This window comes from Ochotona curzoniae, unplaced genomic scaffold (assembly GCF_017591425.1).
Source record: "Ochotona curzoniae isolate NIBS_2020 unplaced genomic scaffold, NIBS_Ocur_1.0 contig_883, whole genome shotgun sequence".
Lineage (NCBI taxonomy): Eukaryota > Metazoa > Chordata > Mammalia > Lagomorpha > Ochotonidae > Ochotona > Ochotona curzoniae.
Window position 1 is genome coordinate 20,144,717 of NW_024466599.1, and position 15,443 is coordinate 20,160,159.

General features: G+C 59.0%; 1 protein-coding gene across 4 annotated transcripts in view; it reads left to right on the forward strand.

Annotated features, from left to right (window-relative positions):
• Window positions 1-781: 781 nt before the first annotated feature.
• The window catches only part of TOGARAM2 (TOG array regulator of axonemal microtubules 2), a 33,307-nt gene continuing 18,645 nt past the window's right edge, over window positions 782-15,443 (forward strand). The window contains exons 1-12 of one of the 4 annotated variants that reach the window (XM_040993969.1): window positions 782-809; window positions 1,384-1,497; window positions 2,606-2,884; window positions 3,830-4,014; window positions 4,684-4,880; window positions 6,714-6,760; window positions 8,242-8,411; window positions 9,453-9,603; window positions 10,374-10,535; window positions 12,363-12,516; window positions 13,271-13,376; window positions 14,145-14,380. In XM_040993969.1, coding sequence (XP_040849903.1) covers window positions 782-809; window positions 1,384-1,497; window positions 2,606-2,884; window positions 3,830-4,014; window positions 4,684-4,880; window positions 6,714-6,760; window positions 8,242-8,411; window positions 9,453-9,603; window positions 10,374-10,535; window positions 12,363-12,516; window positions 13,271-13,376; window positions 14,145-14,380 — 1,829 coding nt within the window. The remainder of the gene's footprint in view (window positions 810-1,383; window positions 1,498-2,605; window positions 2,885-3,829; window positions 4,015-4,683; window positions 4,881-6,713; window positions 6,761-8,241; window positions 8,412-9,452; window positions 9,604-10,373; window positions 10,536-12,362; window positions 12,517-13,270; window positions 13,377-14,144; window positions 14,381-15,443) is intronic. The other 3 variants (XM_040993967.1, XM_040993970.1, XM_040993971.1) reach the window with 3 other exon arrangements.

The window sequence follows — 15,443 nt, forward strand, 5'->3', positions numbered from 1 at the left end:
CCCGGAGGCTAGAAATAGGTGCTCTACTGTCTGTTTGAAAGAGAAATAGATCGAGAGAGATCTGACGCCTGCTGGTTTAGTCCTCAAATGCTCGTAAGAGCCAGTCTCCCCAAGGGTGGCAGGGACCCAAGGACCTGAGCCAGTCTCTGCTGCCTCCCAGGGTGTGTACTGGCAGGTACTTAGACATGGCAAGTGGGCATCCCAAGCAGTGACTTAACTGTTGTGACAAATGCTGGCCCCGCCCCCGCTGACTCCACCCCCGGTGCACCTCCCTGCTGTCAGGACATAGGAGCCGCCTTTAACGTCTGCAAAGAACTCACAAGTGCTGCAAAGTGGTTGCATCCCAGGGAAACAGAAGTTAGATCCAGCCCAAGAACTGACAGCTGGTAGGGCCCCGGAATGCCGAGATAGCTGAGGGGCCAGAGGCTTGGCCCTACCAGCTGTTCACCCAGGTGGGGGTGAGGGCCTAGTGCTGGCAGACAGTGCCTCATCTGGGGAGGCCACGCCAGTCCCGACAGCCAAGGGCATAGGGATTCCGTGTTCCTCTGGGACTTCAGATGTCAGAGAATGGAACCAACTGAAGATGGCCGTGTCTGAGTTCCACCCTCTCTGACATGCTGACAGCCAGGGCCCTGTGTGGAGGCTCTGATGGACCCCTCCGTGGCCTCCACACAGGGCCCTGGCTGTCACTGGGCACAGCCCTCTGTATCTCCCAAGGACGGTCATCACAGAACAGCAGCTGCCTTGGGGTGGACCTGCAGGTACCTTCTCTACCGCTGGCATGGGCACCCGTGACGATGCCACCCCAGGTAAGGGCGATGTGGGTTGCTGTTTGCTGTTGTGTCCTAGGCTGGAGGCTCTTTAACACACAGGGGGTGCTCAGGCTGTCTGGGGGCAGGGGGCAGAGAACAGCCCAGCTGGTTGTCAGGCCCTGGTGCTGGCTCTGCCTGCTGAGCGGCTCAGGGTACTCTGGGGACTTGGCCTGAGTTTTGTCTCCACTCTCAGAGGCCAGGCGGGCTGATGCTCTTCTAGGGCCAGGAGTGTGAGTCAGGGCTGAGGATGAGGGCCAGTGGCGTGGGGTGGGGGTAGCAGGGAGCGTGGCCTGATTCCTTGGCCCTCACAGGCAGTAGGTGACCCCAGTTAGCATCAGCAGCCAGAGCTCCACGCCTGGCCTGCCTTATGGCCTTGAACTTCCCCCTCAGAGGCGAGCATGGGTCCTGCCTCACTGATTGGTGTGCTGTGGGGTGCAGAGCTGCTGATCCTTGGGCGGGAGCTGGGGCTGCTAGCCTGGAGACCCCGGGGGACCAGTGTGCACTCCGGCCATTCCCTCGCCCTGGCCTGGGAGGCCTCTGAGGAACAGCTCCTGTGTGGCTCGGTCCACAGCCAAGGTGGTGGCTCCCATGGCCGTGTACTGTGGCACCATTCCTCGGACCAGCACCGAGCCCCGTCTGCTACCACCTGGAAGTGCCAGCCCCAGCCTGCCTGCTCATGAAGAAGGTGAGATGCTGACCTGCCAAAGTCCCAGGCCTCTCTGGAGGCTTTCGAAAGAGATTGGGGGCTTCAGCTGGCCAGTGCTACCTGGTCAGTTGGGGCCAGGGCCGTGGTCACAGCCAACGGAGGGCCTCGCCCTAGGGGAAGCTGGGCTTCTCTGCTGATGTAAGCAGGTGCTTCCAACTCTGCACCCTAGGGACTGGAGGAGACCCTAGGCGGGGGAGCCAGGGATGGGGTGGGTGGGCTGGCTATGCAGTGTGGAGAAGGCGCTATTCTCAGGGTCGGAGGTGGGGGTGTCCAGCTTTGCTGGGTGGGTTCTGGCTCACTCTTTGGTTGGCACTTCTCTGTGTTCCGTGACGTTCTCATTAGCTTTGCAGAGTTTTGGCGCCCTGGCTCTGGGTGGAGAACCTGGTGGTGCCCTAACTTGGCCCCATGTCCTGCCAGCCTCCTTGTGGCCCTGAGGCTGGTGCCAGCTGCAGTTCCTTCCCTTTGTGGCCCAGGGTCCCAGGGCTTTACAATTCATGCCAGGGGTGTGTGCATAGCCAAGCTACAGCAAGCTGGTCATCAAGTCCTCTTCGCTTTGCTCTCTGTCCCAGGTGCAGCTTAAAGGCCGCCAGTGCCTGAAGTCCTGCTAGGTTCCTTGTCACCTCTGAGTGCATTCAGCGAGTTGTCTCGAACTCACTGCTTATCTCATGGAGACCTGGCTCTGAACTTCCCTGTGGGCTGATTTCCTGCATACGTTGAAAGTCCCTTAGTAATAGAGTGCACCCCCTTCAGCTCTGACTTTCCCCTGCCTGGGCAGTGCTGGTCGCTAAGTGCTTGCTGATCGAGAACTTGATGGGTTCATGTCTACTGAGTTTGTTCCCAGTCTTCCAGCATCACTCAGGTGTCAGGCACACTCCACAAACATGCCAGGTCCTGGAGAGGCCTCTGAGTGCTGATGGCTCCCATTTGTGCTATGACAGGACCCACATTTGTCCCTTCCCTCGGGTACCCTGAGTATAACCCGGGTCTTGTCCAGGCTCAGCCTTGGCACAGGCTGCAGGTGGCCAGCAGATGGCGCTGCAGCAGTGCCAGCCTGGGTCCTGCCTGCTCATGACCCTGTCTCCCTCAGCCTCCCTCCAGGCCCAGCCTAGCGTTGGGGAGCAGCCATCACAGCTCTTGAACAGACCTGGGGATTCACGAGGCCTCGAACTGGACACTCTCTGGAAGGGCTGGCAGACCAGGAATGGTCACCCTAAGGACCTTGGTCTCCTGTCTCTGGGGCCTCGCCCTCCGGCGCCCCTGCCTTCGTTGGAGTCGCAGGCCAGCAGTGTGGCCCGGGACACAATCCAGATCAAGGACAAACTCAAGAAGAGGAGGCTCTCAGAGGGCCTGGCAGCGTCTGCTCGAGGTGAGCTGCAGCCCCTGCCCGCCTGTGCCCATCGGCCCCAGGTCACCCAGGTGACCAGCAGCAGGTAACCTGCCTGGGTGTATGCTGGGGACCTTTGGGGCTGGTCAGCGTGTGCCTTCTGTGTGGCGTGCTGACCTCCCTGTAACAGCATCTCCTCCTGGTCACCACTGCAGCCCCCAGTCAGCTTCCACACTGCCTGTCTTTCCCTGGGGGGTGCTTCTGAAACAACGCCTCTTCCCTCCTCACAGTGACTGCTCTGTGAGCTTCCCATAGGTGGAGGATCAGGCTGCTATGCCATGACGCTAGCCCTCTCACCCCCAATCTGCTTTTTTTTTTTTCTGTTTGGGATGCCAACATTCAATCCATATCAGAGTGTGTGTTTCCTTTCTTTTTTTTAAAAAAAGGATTTATTTATTTTTGGAAAGGCAGATTTACCTAGAAAAGGAGATACAGAGAGAAAACTCTCCCAACTGCTGGTTCACTCCCCAAGTGGCCATAATGACTGGCACTGAGCCTATCTGAAGCCAGGAGCCAGGAGCTTCTTCCTGGTCTCCCACGCAGGTGCAAAGTTTTGGTTTTGGGCTCTCCTGGACTGCTTTCTCAGGCCACAGGCAGGGAGCTGGATGGTACTGGAGCAGCTGGGACATGATGGTACCATATGGGATGCTGGCACGAGCAGGAGGAGGATTAGCCACTTGAGCTGTCATGCTGGCCACCCCAATCTGCATCTTATTTTCTGAGTTTTGAGTGGTGACTGATCGGGTCCTGCTCCCTAGTTTCACAGGAACGAGAATGTTGACTTAGTCTACTGGTGGGTACGGGGGCGGGGGCAGACAGGCCTCTCTCATTCTCTGCCCTCTCCCAGGACACAGACCCTGGTCCCATCGGGAGCTCCCTCCCTTCCCTGCCTTCCAGGATTAACACCACTCCTCCCCTCTCCGCAAGCCTCCCTGGATGCCAGTGGTGTTCCCCTAAGGAGCACTGTGCCACGTGCCACCTCCCAGAGGCTGCTGAGGGTGCCCAGGCCCATGCCACCCATCCAGAGCATCCCCACCACCCCCGAGCCCAAGGACAGGGGCCTGGACCCGCCAGGGAGCCGGCAGGGTGCCCCAGAGGTGAGTGCTCCCACTGCGGTCCGTCTGAGCTGGAGCTTCTCAGCCCCCATCCTGTCTTTCCATCCTGTACCAGTGCCAGTTCCTGTATCCTGCGCGCCCCCGGGGCTGCCCTTCAGGATGGGGGAGGCCCAGGGCCCTCATTTCATAACCCCCTCACTCTACACTCAAGACCTCTGAGCTGGGCAGGGAGGCTGAGTGGAGGGAAGGGGCTGCAGAGCCACCTGTCTCTGACCTGCTGGTCCCTAGGGCCCCTCTGGTCCAGATGCCTGAAATTCCACCTGCCTTAGGTGTAGACCAGGGGGGGGAGGGTGGCTGAAGAAAGGATGCTGGTGGAGACGAGGCAGGGGTCACACGCCTTGCTGTGTGACTTTGGGCAGGTCACTTCCCTCTCTGGGCCCTAGTTTTTGCATCTATAGAACTAGAGGTTTGGACTGGATGTGGTTGGAGGTCCTAGGATTTTTCTGGAATGAGAGCAATAGAAAAGCAAATGCTAGCAACAGAAGGGGCATCCAGTATTCCTACTTAGAGGTGGTGAGCAAGGGAGTTTTTAGAAGGTCTCAGGGATGGGAAGAGAAGCCAGAGGAACCCCTGCCAGCTCTCTGCCCCTGGGCGGCTCCTGGGAGGAGGCAGTACCCCTGGGAGGGGAGCCTGCAGCCCGCCCTCCCTCCCTGCGTCTGCCCCTAGGTGCAGGTGTCCCCCCAGTACCTGCACTGCAAGGATGAGAAGCTGCTCAAGTCTATGGCAGGCATGGTGATCCCACCCATTGCGAAGACTGGGTCGTCAGGCAGGGCTGCTTCCTCCACAGCACTGCTGGGTTCCCCTTCTGGACCCTTGCCTGCAGGCCAGGACGTCCTCGCAGGGCTGGCACCCCCAAGCACCCGGTAAGAGCCCCAAGCCCTGTCAACCTTGCCACCTTCTCCTTGTCTGCCCGCTGAGATCGGTGCTACCTGGATTCCATGCCATGGGGTAGAGCTCTGGGGCCAGGAACCAGGAACCAGGAATTTCCTCCTAGTCTCCCATGTGGGTGCAGGGGCACAGGGAGCTGGCTGGAAGTGGAGCAGTGGGGACTCCAACCAGCGTTTAGGAGGGATACCAGCAGGTGGCCGCTTGACCTGTTGTGCCACGACTTTGGCCCCTGCCGTCCTGTTCCTCTGAGGACTTATTGTACCAAGTCTCTGCAGTTCTCTCCACTGTCCTCACAGCCCCTGCCTCTCCCTCACCCCTGCACAGCACTGCCTACCCCTGAGCAGCATGCCCAGGGGTATGTGGGAGGCAGAGACAGACTGGGTGCTGAGCTGGGCTCCTGCATCAGCAGCTGCCTAGTTCCCAAGCGCGCTGTGGAGACAGCGATGGTGTGGTGGACCAGGCTTGGGAACACTGCCCCCTGGAGGCCCACAGCAGTTGTGGGTTTCTGTGCTCTAGGGGTGGGAGCAAAGCCTGGGCCTCCATCTTTGCTGCTGAGGGGTCTTCAGGGAAAGGGGCAGCAAGGGGCTTCCCCACAGCGGGAGGGGAGGAAAGGCAGCCCGCCCCTGGATGCAGAGCCTGAGCTGTTGGCAGATGGAGCTGTGCCTCGGAGGAGGAGCTCCCTTGGAAATGCCTGAGACCCCATGAGGTCCTAGAAGTCAGGGAACACAGAGGGGCTCCCGGCTCCTGTTGCCCTGTCGCCGACCCCACCAGTCCGTTAGTGTGGCAGGCAGTGGCGAGTTCCCTGGCCCAGGACAGGTCGTGAGTGGCATTGCTTGTGGTCCTCTGTGTGGCTGCACTCCCCAGAAGAGGCGCTTGAGGTCTTGTTGCCCAGGCACAGTCTGAGGTCTGGCCCCTCAGTGGACCCAGGGAGTCCTTGACCTCCTGTGGGTCATTCTGTGAGTGAGTCTGAGGCCAGAGTACAGCCCGTTGTGCTCCTGCCCTTGGCAATGGCCTCGCGCTACTCCAACGCGGCGTGGGTCTCGGCCCCAGCACACTTCCTGCAAGGGGAAGGGTGTGGTCGCACAGAGGTGGTCTCCCCGGGAACCTGGGATCCTGGAAATCTTGGTGCTGCCCAGTGCTAAGGGGTCTGGTGTTGGCAACGCCCGTGTCGCCACGTACCCCGAGCTCCGAGTCGAGCGGAGGGACTAGGGTTATGAGACAGACAAGACAGACAACACACAGACACAGTGGGTCATTCTTGTGAGGAGAATGCTGTTTATTTGAAGTCAAGCTGCATCTTTTATAGTCTGCTTGGCCCCTCCCAGGATCCTCCCAATGGTTAAGCCACACCTAAGCTCCCCCAAGGACATGCAACAAGGGGAAGCAGGAAGGAAGGAGATTGCAGTCAAGCCACAGGCTAAATGTATCAGGCCATGATTGCCCTTCCTGTTACACCCTTGAGAAACAAGCTGTGCTGTGGAGTTAATCCTTGGGAGACCCGGCCGCGCAGTCTGGGACAGTGCCCGGCCCATCTTGGGGCCTCGGCACACATTTGTTGAATGAGGAAGTGGTAGTTGGCATCGGCACAGTAACAGCTGAAGCCAGTGTCAGGCATGCCGCCTGCTGCCAGGCCTTCCTGCGGGCCCTTGGGGTTGGGTCACTCGTGCCTACAGAAGGAGCTGCACATCCTGCAGTATTCAGATGAGCCGCTGTGCCCCAGGGTGGCACGGCCCCGCTCTGTGCCCCAGGGTGGCACGGCCCCGCTCTGGAGCCTCTTCTTAGAACTGTGCTCATCCCGTTCTATCAAGGTTGGCTCTGGACCATGGCCCGCGGGAGAGGACCCCCAAGTCTCTGGGTACGTACTCCCCACGTGTGTCTTTCCCACCTGTCTTGCGTGTGTGTTCCTGCCCACGACAAGGTGTGCCAGGCTCCAGGAGAGCTGAAGGCACTCGGAGAGGGGGTGGGGGTGCTGCGGCAGGCCTGAGGGTGGGGATGGGAGAGGAGCAGTGGTCAGGGTGCCCAGATGGGGGACCGTGTCCCCTTCCTCCAGATATGGGATCAGGGTTAGCCCAGTCAGGGAGTGAGGGCTAGAGGGCAGACATTTTTTGTTTGTTTGTTTGTTTTTAGTTTATTTGTTTTCACTGGAAAGTCAGATATACAGAGAGGAGAGACAGAGAGGAAGATTTTCCATCTGATGATTCATTTCCCAAATGGGTGCAACGGCCAGAGCTGAACTGATCTGAAGCCAGGAGCCAGGAACCTCCTCTGGGTCTCCCACGCGGGTGCAGAGTCCCAAGGCTTTGGGCTATCCTCAACTGCTTTCTCAGGCCACAGGCAGGGAACTGGATGGGAAGTGGGGCTGCTTGGATTAGAACCAGTGCCCATATGGGATCCCGGTGCATTCAAGGCAAGGTAGCTACTAGGCTACTGCACCGGGACCAGAGGACAGCCATTTTAAAGGTGGGCTGAGCCAGCCCTTCTGGGCCTGATAAGTAAGGTGGGGTGGAAACTGACCTCGGACCTGTCTTCCCATTTGGGGAGCCCAACATCCTGAGCCTGGGCTGCCAGGAAAGAGGGGACTCATCGACAGGCCCCTTTGCTCAGCATGGTCAGTTGACCACAGGGAAAGGGAAAGGCACAAAGCCTGTGTGGCAGTTGCTTTTGCGCTTCTCCTGGGGTGACACATACTGGCACCCCAGCATGGCCTGGAAGAGGAAACCCTGAGAGCCTGAGTTAGGGTCGGGGGCCTGCAGACAGGGTAGGCTGCTCCAGACAGGCTGACCAAGGTGTCTGCCGAGTGTCCAAAGCATTGCCAAGGGTGGGGTGGGGGTTGAGGAAGCACAGTAGGAGGTGCCACTGGGGTCAAGGGAGGCAAGGGAGGGAGACAGCACGGAGGGAGCCGGGTGAGCCACGCTGAGCCGGATGGAGAGTGGAGTGGCTGGGACATGAACAGGCACCTATATGGGATGCTAGCACCTGCAAGTGGAAGATTAGCCAATTGGATCACCATGCTGGCCCCACCATACCCCTCTTATGCCCGGGTCCCACACAGGGGACTCTTTCTAGTCATTGCAGGCTAGACAGGGGACTGGGGGTGACCTAGGAGCCATGCAGGACTCCAGTCTCAAGCAGCCTCCCATCATGAGTGTGGGACCTTACAATGCCCACTTCCTACCCACCTGAACTGCCCACTGAGCTCTGTCTTGCCCTGCCAGGGAAGCTCGGGGCAGGCTGAGGGCTTGGGCAGCAAAGCGGCAGCCGCTGCAGGGTCAGGGAGCACTGGGGCCTCCAGGGTGCTGGGCGCCCTCAGCTCCACTCCTTCCCTTGTCTCCTCAGGGCCCAGACCTTTAGTCCCAACCCCCAGAGAGGGGTCAGCCTCCGCCTCCCGGAAGCCTGCCCTTCCTTCATCTCGGTCAGCTCCCACGCTGACAGCCTTCTCCTTCAGCCATGCCAAAGAAGCCCATCCCCTGTGGAAACAGGAGGACACGAAGGAGGCCAGCACCAAGGTACCTGGCAGTGGATGCTTGGCGGAACACCAGGAGGCTTTTATTGACCTGTGTAGTGTGGCGCCCTCGTGTGGGAGAATGGAGCCAAGGCAGCCTCCCCGAAAGCCTAGAACCTACAGTGGGATTCCGGGTGGGGTTTGAAGAAGGGAAGAAAGGCAAGGATGAGGGGCTAGGGATGAAGGGACAAGGCAGAGCATTGCCAAGGGTGGGGTGGGGGTTGAAGAAGCACAGTAGGAGGTGACACTGGGGTCAAGGGAGGCCAGGGAGGGAGACAGCACGGAGGGACCCAGGTGAACCACGCTGAATCCTTGGGATGGATGCCCGAGGAAGCAGCTGACTGTGGTGGCGATGGCAGGGCCCACGGCTGGGCCTGAGAGGCTGACATGTCCCTGATGCAAGGTGACCTTGAAGAGGTAGCTCCCGTCGCTGGGTTGGGACAACTTTCTCCCTGGAGTGTATCTGAGCTGGGCAAAGATGCCCTGTGCAGAGATGCTTCCGGGCAGTTGCACAAAGCTCTGAAGGGCAACTGGGCGCATGCTCTGTGCCGGTGACCCACTCGGCGCTAAATGGGGATGGTCCTGGACTCCCAGGCCTCCCACTCCAGCAGGGGCGACAGCAGTAACAGCCCCATGTGGTCAAGTGCTCTCACCCTTCCCCCGAGTCCAGCCACTAAACAGGAGTCAGGTTCTGCCCTGTGGGTGAGCAGTCCAGCTGGGGTCCACAGTGTCCCCTGCCTGCCCCAGGCACACCCCAGCCTTGGGGCCTCTTCCATGGCTCTCCCCCTCTCCCTCCCTTACCTGTGTCGCTCCACAGGGCGTCCCTTGGGCCACCTCTGTGTCTCTCTGCTCTTCCTTGAACGTGCGTTGCCTGCTGGGCCAGTAAGGGGCTGCATTGTCCCATGAAGTTCCTGGGGACCAGGGTTTCCATTCCAGAACTGGGAATGGCCTGCAGGGGGCACTGGTGGCCTTGACGATTCAGTGGGGGAAGGTAGAGGGAGGACGGGCGGGTCCCTGACAGCCTGTGACTTTGACCTTGTGCCAGATCCACGTCACCATTTCCAAGTCTGCCCAGCAGAAGATGCGGCTGAAGCAGCAGACGAAGGAGCTGGAGGTGTTGTACAGGGCGAAGCAGCCAGACGCGGCCCGGGAGCTCGCGTCTCACAGCCTGCCTTGGAGGGCCGTGGCCAAGGAAGGTATAGGGGCAGGATCCCTCCAGCTGGGGACACTGCTTGTCCAACTTCTTCTGAAAATTGTTGTTATTGTTTATAAAAAAAATTATTTATTTGAAAGGGAGAGGGAGAGAAAGAGGGGAGGAGAGACATTTCATTCTGGTTAATTTCCCAGATGATTGTAATGGCTGCTCAGGCCAAAACCAGGAGCCAGGAGCTCCACTCGGTCTCCCTCATGGCTAGAAAAGCCCCAAGCACTTGGACTGTCTTCGGCTGCTTTTCCAGGTGTCCGAGCAGGGTATTCAATGGGAAATGGAGCAGCGAGGACTCAAACTAGCACTCTAATGTGAGAAGCTGACGTTGCTGGAAGCTGCTTAACCCGCTGTGCCACAATGCCGGCCCCTATTATTTTTGCATTTGATTTTCCATCTGTTGCTTTACACCCCTAAGTGCCTGCAACAGCCAAGATTGGGCCAGGCTAAAAATCAGAAACTCTGGGTCTCCCAAACGGGTGGCAGGGTCCCCAAGTATCGTTACTGCCTCCCAGGGCGTGTGAGAGCAGAAAGCTGGACTGGGAGAAGCGGGGTAGTGGGGACATAAAACCAGGCAGGTTTCTCAAGCTGAGGCTTAACCATTGTGCAAAAACACCTGCTGAGCTGAGCCCTCAAGAAGAACCTCCCTGCCTGGCTTCCCACTGCCCCTGAGAGTGGCAGGGGGCTGGGGGTAGCCTGCCGAGGGGTCATACCTACAGGGGGACTTGGAGCTCAGCCCTAGGATTTGGTTTGCCTCCACAGGCCTCCTTCCCCTCCGGACCAGCGGAACTCAATCTGTGCCCACGGGGACAAACAGCCCACGCAGAAACATCGGCATGCCCCTGAGGAAGCGGGCCAGCCGGTCCTCCCTGCCCAGCATCCCGGTCAGCAGGCAGGAACCCAACTTTGCCCGGCACGCATCAGGTGCGGCCCAGACCCAACAGGTGGACAGGTGGACCTCTGCTGGTGCCACCTTGGACCACTCAGCTTCTGCCATGGTGCATGTTGAAGTTGGGGGCAACCTGAGATGGAGGTTGCCTTGTCATAGAGTTTCTGGAATTCTTACTTGCCTATGGACCCAGGGGAGCCAAGATATTACATCAGCTGGTGTGGCTTGTCCTAGAGTCAATCCCAGGAAGCAACACTTGAGCCACACTGGGTAGGAGACAGGTAGTAACCGGGAAAAGAAGGTGCTAAGATTCCTTGGAGGCGCCTTGGGGAAGGTGCTGGGGGAAGAGGCGGGGGCTCTGGCTGCCTGTCTGCCACAAAAGCTTTTAGTTTGCCTTGCTTGGGTCACAGGTACACTCCTCTCCCCTCCCAAGCCCCCTTTCTGTCCTTTTGATGGTTTTAGACAGAGACTTAGCTGAGTTCCGTGTCTTCTGACACAGCCGCGCCGAACAGGCTGTGCTCCAGTCAGAGCGTTTCACTGCGATCGGCAGGTATTTATCGTATGTGATGACAGGTAATATTAGTTTACCCATTATGGCAGGGACATGGAATTCCCTCGAAAATAAATTTATTTAGAATTTGAAGAAAAGTGCAGTATTTGGGAAAGTTGAGGTAAGTTCAGAAGACTAGCAGAGGAAGACATCATCGCGGTGGTAGCTGAGAGGTGGTTCCTGGAAGAACTGGGCTGTGCGAAGCAGCCCACTCGGGTCGGAACAGCAGAGCTGAGACCTGGTTCTGCAACGGTCACCCAGGGTCACCCCAGGTGGTGGTGGCCACGGGAACTAGGACCTTATCCCATGGCTCTTGATTGAGTGTGTCTGAAGGGTGAGTGGGTAGAAATCAGGTCTTCAGGGAAGTTAGGTTGCTGGAGATAAGAAAAAAATTCCAACGTTCTCAGTTTTTCTCACCATCTCCTGGGAAGCTGAGTTTGAATGCGACTGCACGCCCCTGCCTCTCCTGGTAGTCAGCAAAGAATTACTCAAGTTACTTGAGCAATTTTATTTATTCATTGACTAGAGCGAGCTCTCTTCTATTGCTTTGTTTCCTAAATGCGTGCAATGACCAGGGTTTGGGGCCAGCAGGAGCTGGGCACTTGGAACTCAATCTAGGTATCAGGAGCTCAAACACCAGAGCCATCTCCACTGCCTGCTGGGGTCTGCGTTGGCAGGAAGCTGATATTAGGGGCCAGAGCTGGGGACTGGACACAGGCCCTCCAATGTGGGAGGCAGGCACCTTCCCGGCTGGGCTCCGTGCCAGCTGCCCAATCTAATGGCTAACAGCACTCGGCCAGCTGTCAGTCTTTGCAGGGGTGGCCAGGCCTTGGCTGCGAGCCTTTGGGTGGCTCCCCTGTCTTGCCAGTGTCTCTCGTGGCTGTACTGCTGGGGCACTCATCTGTTCACAAGTGCTCCAGGAGGAGGTGGGAGGTGCTGGTCACTCAGATGCTGGGTGTGACGTGAGCACAGAGGGCCTCTGTGACCAGCTCACTGAGCCTCACTGCCACCATAGGCAGGGCAGGAATGCAGGTGAACCTGGCCATGGCCCTCAGGCCAGTAACTGTGGGAATGCGCAAAGTTTGCACGAAGTAGTCCACGGAGCACCGGGTGGTTCCCCTGGCTGCCCAGGGAGTGTGGCCCGGGGATGTCTTCCCTGTTCCTACCACTCCCTTGCTACCCGTGGGCCCAGTGCTGCCTGCCAGGCCTCTGCGGGTTAGGTGGGCAGGCTGGGGAGGGGCAGCTGCTGGGGCAGGTGACGGCCTATCTGCCAGGCTGACAGCTGCTGCCCCCTCCTTCTCTGTGACCACAGCTAACTCCTTGCCCGCGGTACTCACGCTGGGCTCTCCTGAGTGGGAGGAAGAGGAGGAGGACCTGGAGGGTAGAGGTCTGCGGGAACTGAGGCCTTTCTCCAATCCCGAGCTGGGCCTGACGGACGCCCTGCAATGCCTCGGCAGCGCTGACTGGTGAGGACTTGGCTGCTCCTGCCTGTGCTGGGGCCGGCGCCAGGTGGGGTACTGCTCTGTCCCCCAGCCGCCTGGCAGTCCCTCCCTGGGCTCTGGTACTGTGGGGAGATGAGTGTGTGTGTGCATGTATGAGCTCTGGTGTGTGCACATATGTGTTTAGGTGTGTGTGTGTGTGTGTGTGTGTGTGTGTGTGTGTGTGTGTGTGTGTGTGTGTGTGAGTGTGCACACATGTGTTTGGGTGTATGTGTGTGCCTGTGCTTGGGCATGTGCCTATGTGGATGTCTCCCAGACCCCTGTGTGAGCCCTGGGACCCTCTAAGTGGTTCCAGAGTTGGACATAACAAGTATGAACTTGATTCCAGGACCTGGACCTAAGGGAGCGCCCATACCATTATTTCTGCGAATCACATCTTACCTGCTCAGAGCCAGAAGCAAAGCACAGACTCAGGGTGCTGGGCATGCGTGGAGTAGCCTCTGCAGGCCTCGGGCTGCCCTCTCCAGAGGGCTTCAGCTTGATGTCAAGGACCCAGATGGGTCCTGGGGCAGGTGGCCTCCCCCCCCAACCCCGGAAAGGTGGCGCCTTCTGAGCAGCTAGTCCTGTAGGGGATGGTCATCCCAGTGAGCTCTACCCCAGGGCCACCCCCACCCTGCTGTGAGGTGACGTGGGGAGGGTGAGGAGCAGGTGGCCCAGGTGTGAGGAAGGCAGGGGATCCTTTCCTCCCACGCACAGTGACTGGTCCCACCTTGCTCCCCAGGCAGGTGAAGGAGAAGGGCCTGCTGAGCGTCCAGCGCCTGGCCACCTGTCACCCCGAAGTGCTCGCTGGGAGGCTGCACGACGTTTCCTTGGCAGTGTCCGGGGAGGTGAGGGCACCCCATAGCCTGTGTACCATGCACTGTGTCCCCTGCCCCTACTCCACTGCTCCCCTGCCCTGCTGTAGATGCTGCTTTGGGGGGTTCTGTGGCAGCTATGGAGTGGTGGGTGGGGGAGCTCACTGCCTGGAAAGGAAGCAGCTGGACTGCTGAGTGCCTTTTCTCGCAGTGAACACTGTCCTCTTTGCTCAACCCTCCCCTGCACTCCCACCAGGAGGGATGGGGTGTCCCTGGCCCAACCTTGGGCATCTGTCACATTCCTCCAGTGGCTGGAGTTGGCCTAGGCTGGGTTGGGAGAAGCAACAAGAGATCAGGGAACTCACTGGACCGATGCCTGGCTCAGGAGTGGGCATGACCACAGAGCACCCCGTACACTGTGCTGACACCAGGGATGGGGTGGGTTGGCCACCCACCGGCCTGCAAGTGGCCTGAGCTCCCTGCTTCCTGCACACCGTGAGCTTCCTTCCTGCACCCCCAAGGACAGCTGTGAAACTCCAATTGGGCATTCTCTACAAACGCGCGTAGAAGCCTGCAGGCAGCTGTGTGTTTCAGGTGCTAACAGTGTCATGGGAGTCCTGACGACACGGGGAACCCCTCTGCCCAGGGCTGCATGATTTACCTCTCATTTCCGGTTTGGCCAGAGCCCTCACTTGCTAGCCTGGACTGAGGGAAGGGTGGTGGGAGGATATCGCAGTGCTCAAGACCCTGGCAGGTTTAGTTGTGGAGGACCCCCTCCTCTCTCTCCTTCTCTCTGTCAAGGTCACCAACCTCCGCTCCAAGGTGTCCCGCCTGGCCATCAGCACCCTGGGTGACCTGTTCCGAGCCCTGAAGAAGAATATGGACCAGGAGGCTGAGGAGGTGGCCCGTTGCCTACTGCAAAAGATGGGAAACAGCAGCGAGTTCATCCAAAGGGCTGCCAGCCGCTCCCTGGGGGCCATGGTGGAGAGTGTGACCCCCGCCCGCGCCCTGGTGGCTCTCACCTCCACAGGCGTCTAGTATGGGCTGCTGCATTGGCTGGGTGGGGAAGAAGTAGGAGGGTCCCAGGGCTACAGTGCACAAGGTGCTTTCCCTACAAGGGCCAGGGCTTTCAGCTTCCCCAGCTTTCCGGGACAGGCTCCAATAAGGAAAGGAGCTAGGACCAGGGAGTGTACAAGGTGGTCCTGGCAAGGTCCCTCTGCCTGCTGGGGAGACAAGACTGCTGGGCTCCTGCTCAACTGGTGCAGCCTAGCTTCCTTCTGATGAAACCAGGTCTATAAGGTGCACAAGGTGCGGAAATGCCACACTTGGGTTGATGCTGGTGGCACAGGAGAGGATGGGGCAGCCAATCACTGTCAACCAGAGCCAGGGGCCTGGCAGGAGCCTGACTGGGACTCATGCGCTGGGGACCTGCTAACATGCAGATTCTGATCCCGGTGCTGGTGCTGTTGGCCTCTGGGCTGCTCTGTGTGGAGAGCTCCAATGCTCTTCTTTGCATTTCCCCTAGGTGAAAGCCTGGGTGGGGTGGTGGGGGCCCAGGTTGCCTGATGGCTGTGACAAAGAGGCCCTGTTGGAAGGAGGTGACCCAGATGGGTTTCTCTTACCAGAACTCAGTGAAGATGATGAAACCCCATGAGTCCCCTCCCTCCCACTGTCAGTTCAGCAAGCACCTGCTGAGGGTGGGGCATATGTGGGGCTCCAGGTGGATACAGCAGGTGCTTCCAGGGAGCTGGCTGCCAGACTGCAGGTCACATGGTACAGCTGGATTGCCCCAGGGACAAAGAGAGAGCTACTCCCAGGCAAATATCAGAATCCACCCCTGGGGCTGAGGTGCCAAGTGAGCTGGGAGAGGAGTTGGGTAAGTGCAGATGGATAGGAGGAAAGATGTGAGTGCTCAGGGAGGCCTCGGGGTGCCGGGGATGGGCTGCCTTCTGGGGGCCCCCTTGTAGCTTCATGTCACTGTTCTCCCCACTCCCCCTGCTGCCGTCCTGTTAGGAGGAGAGGACTTCTTGCTTGAGACCCTCCCCTGTAACCATGCAGGACAGATTTTGTAGCTCCTGGCTGATTCCAAACATGGGGCTG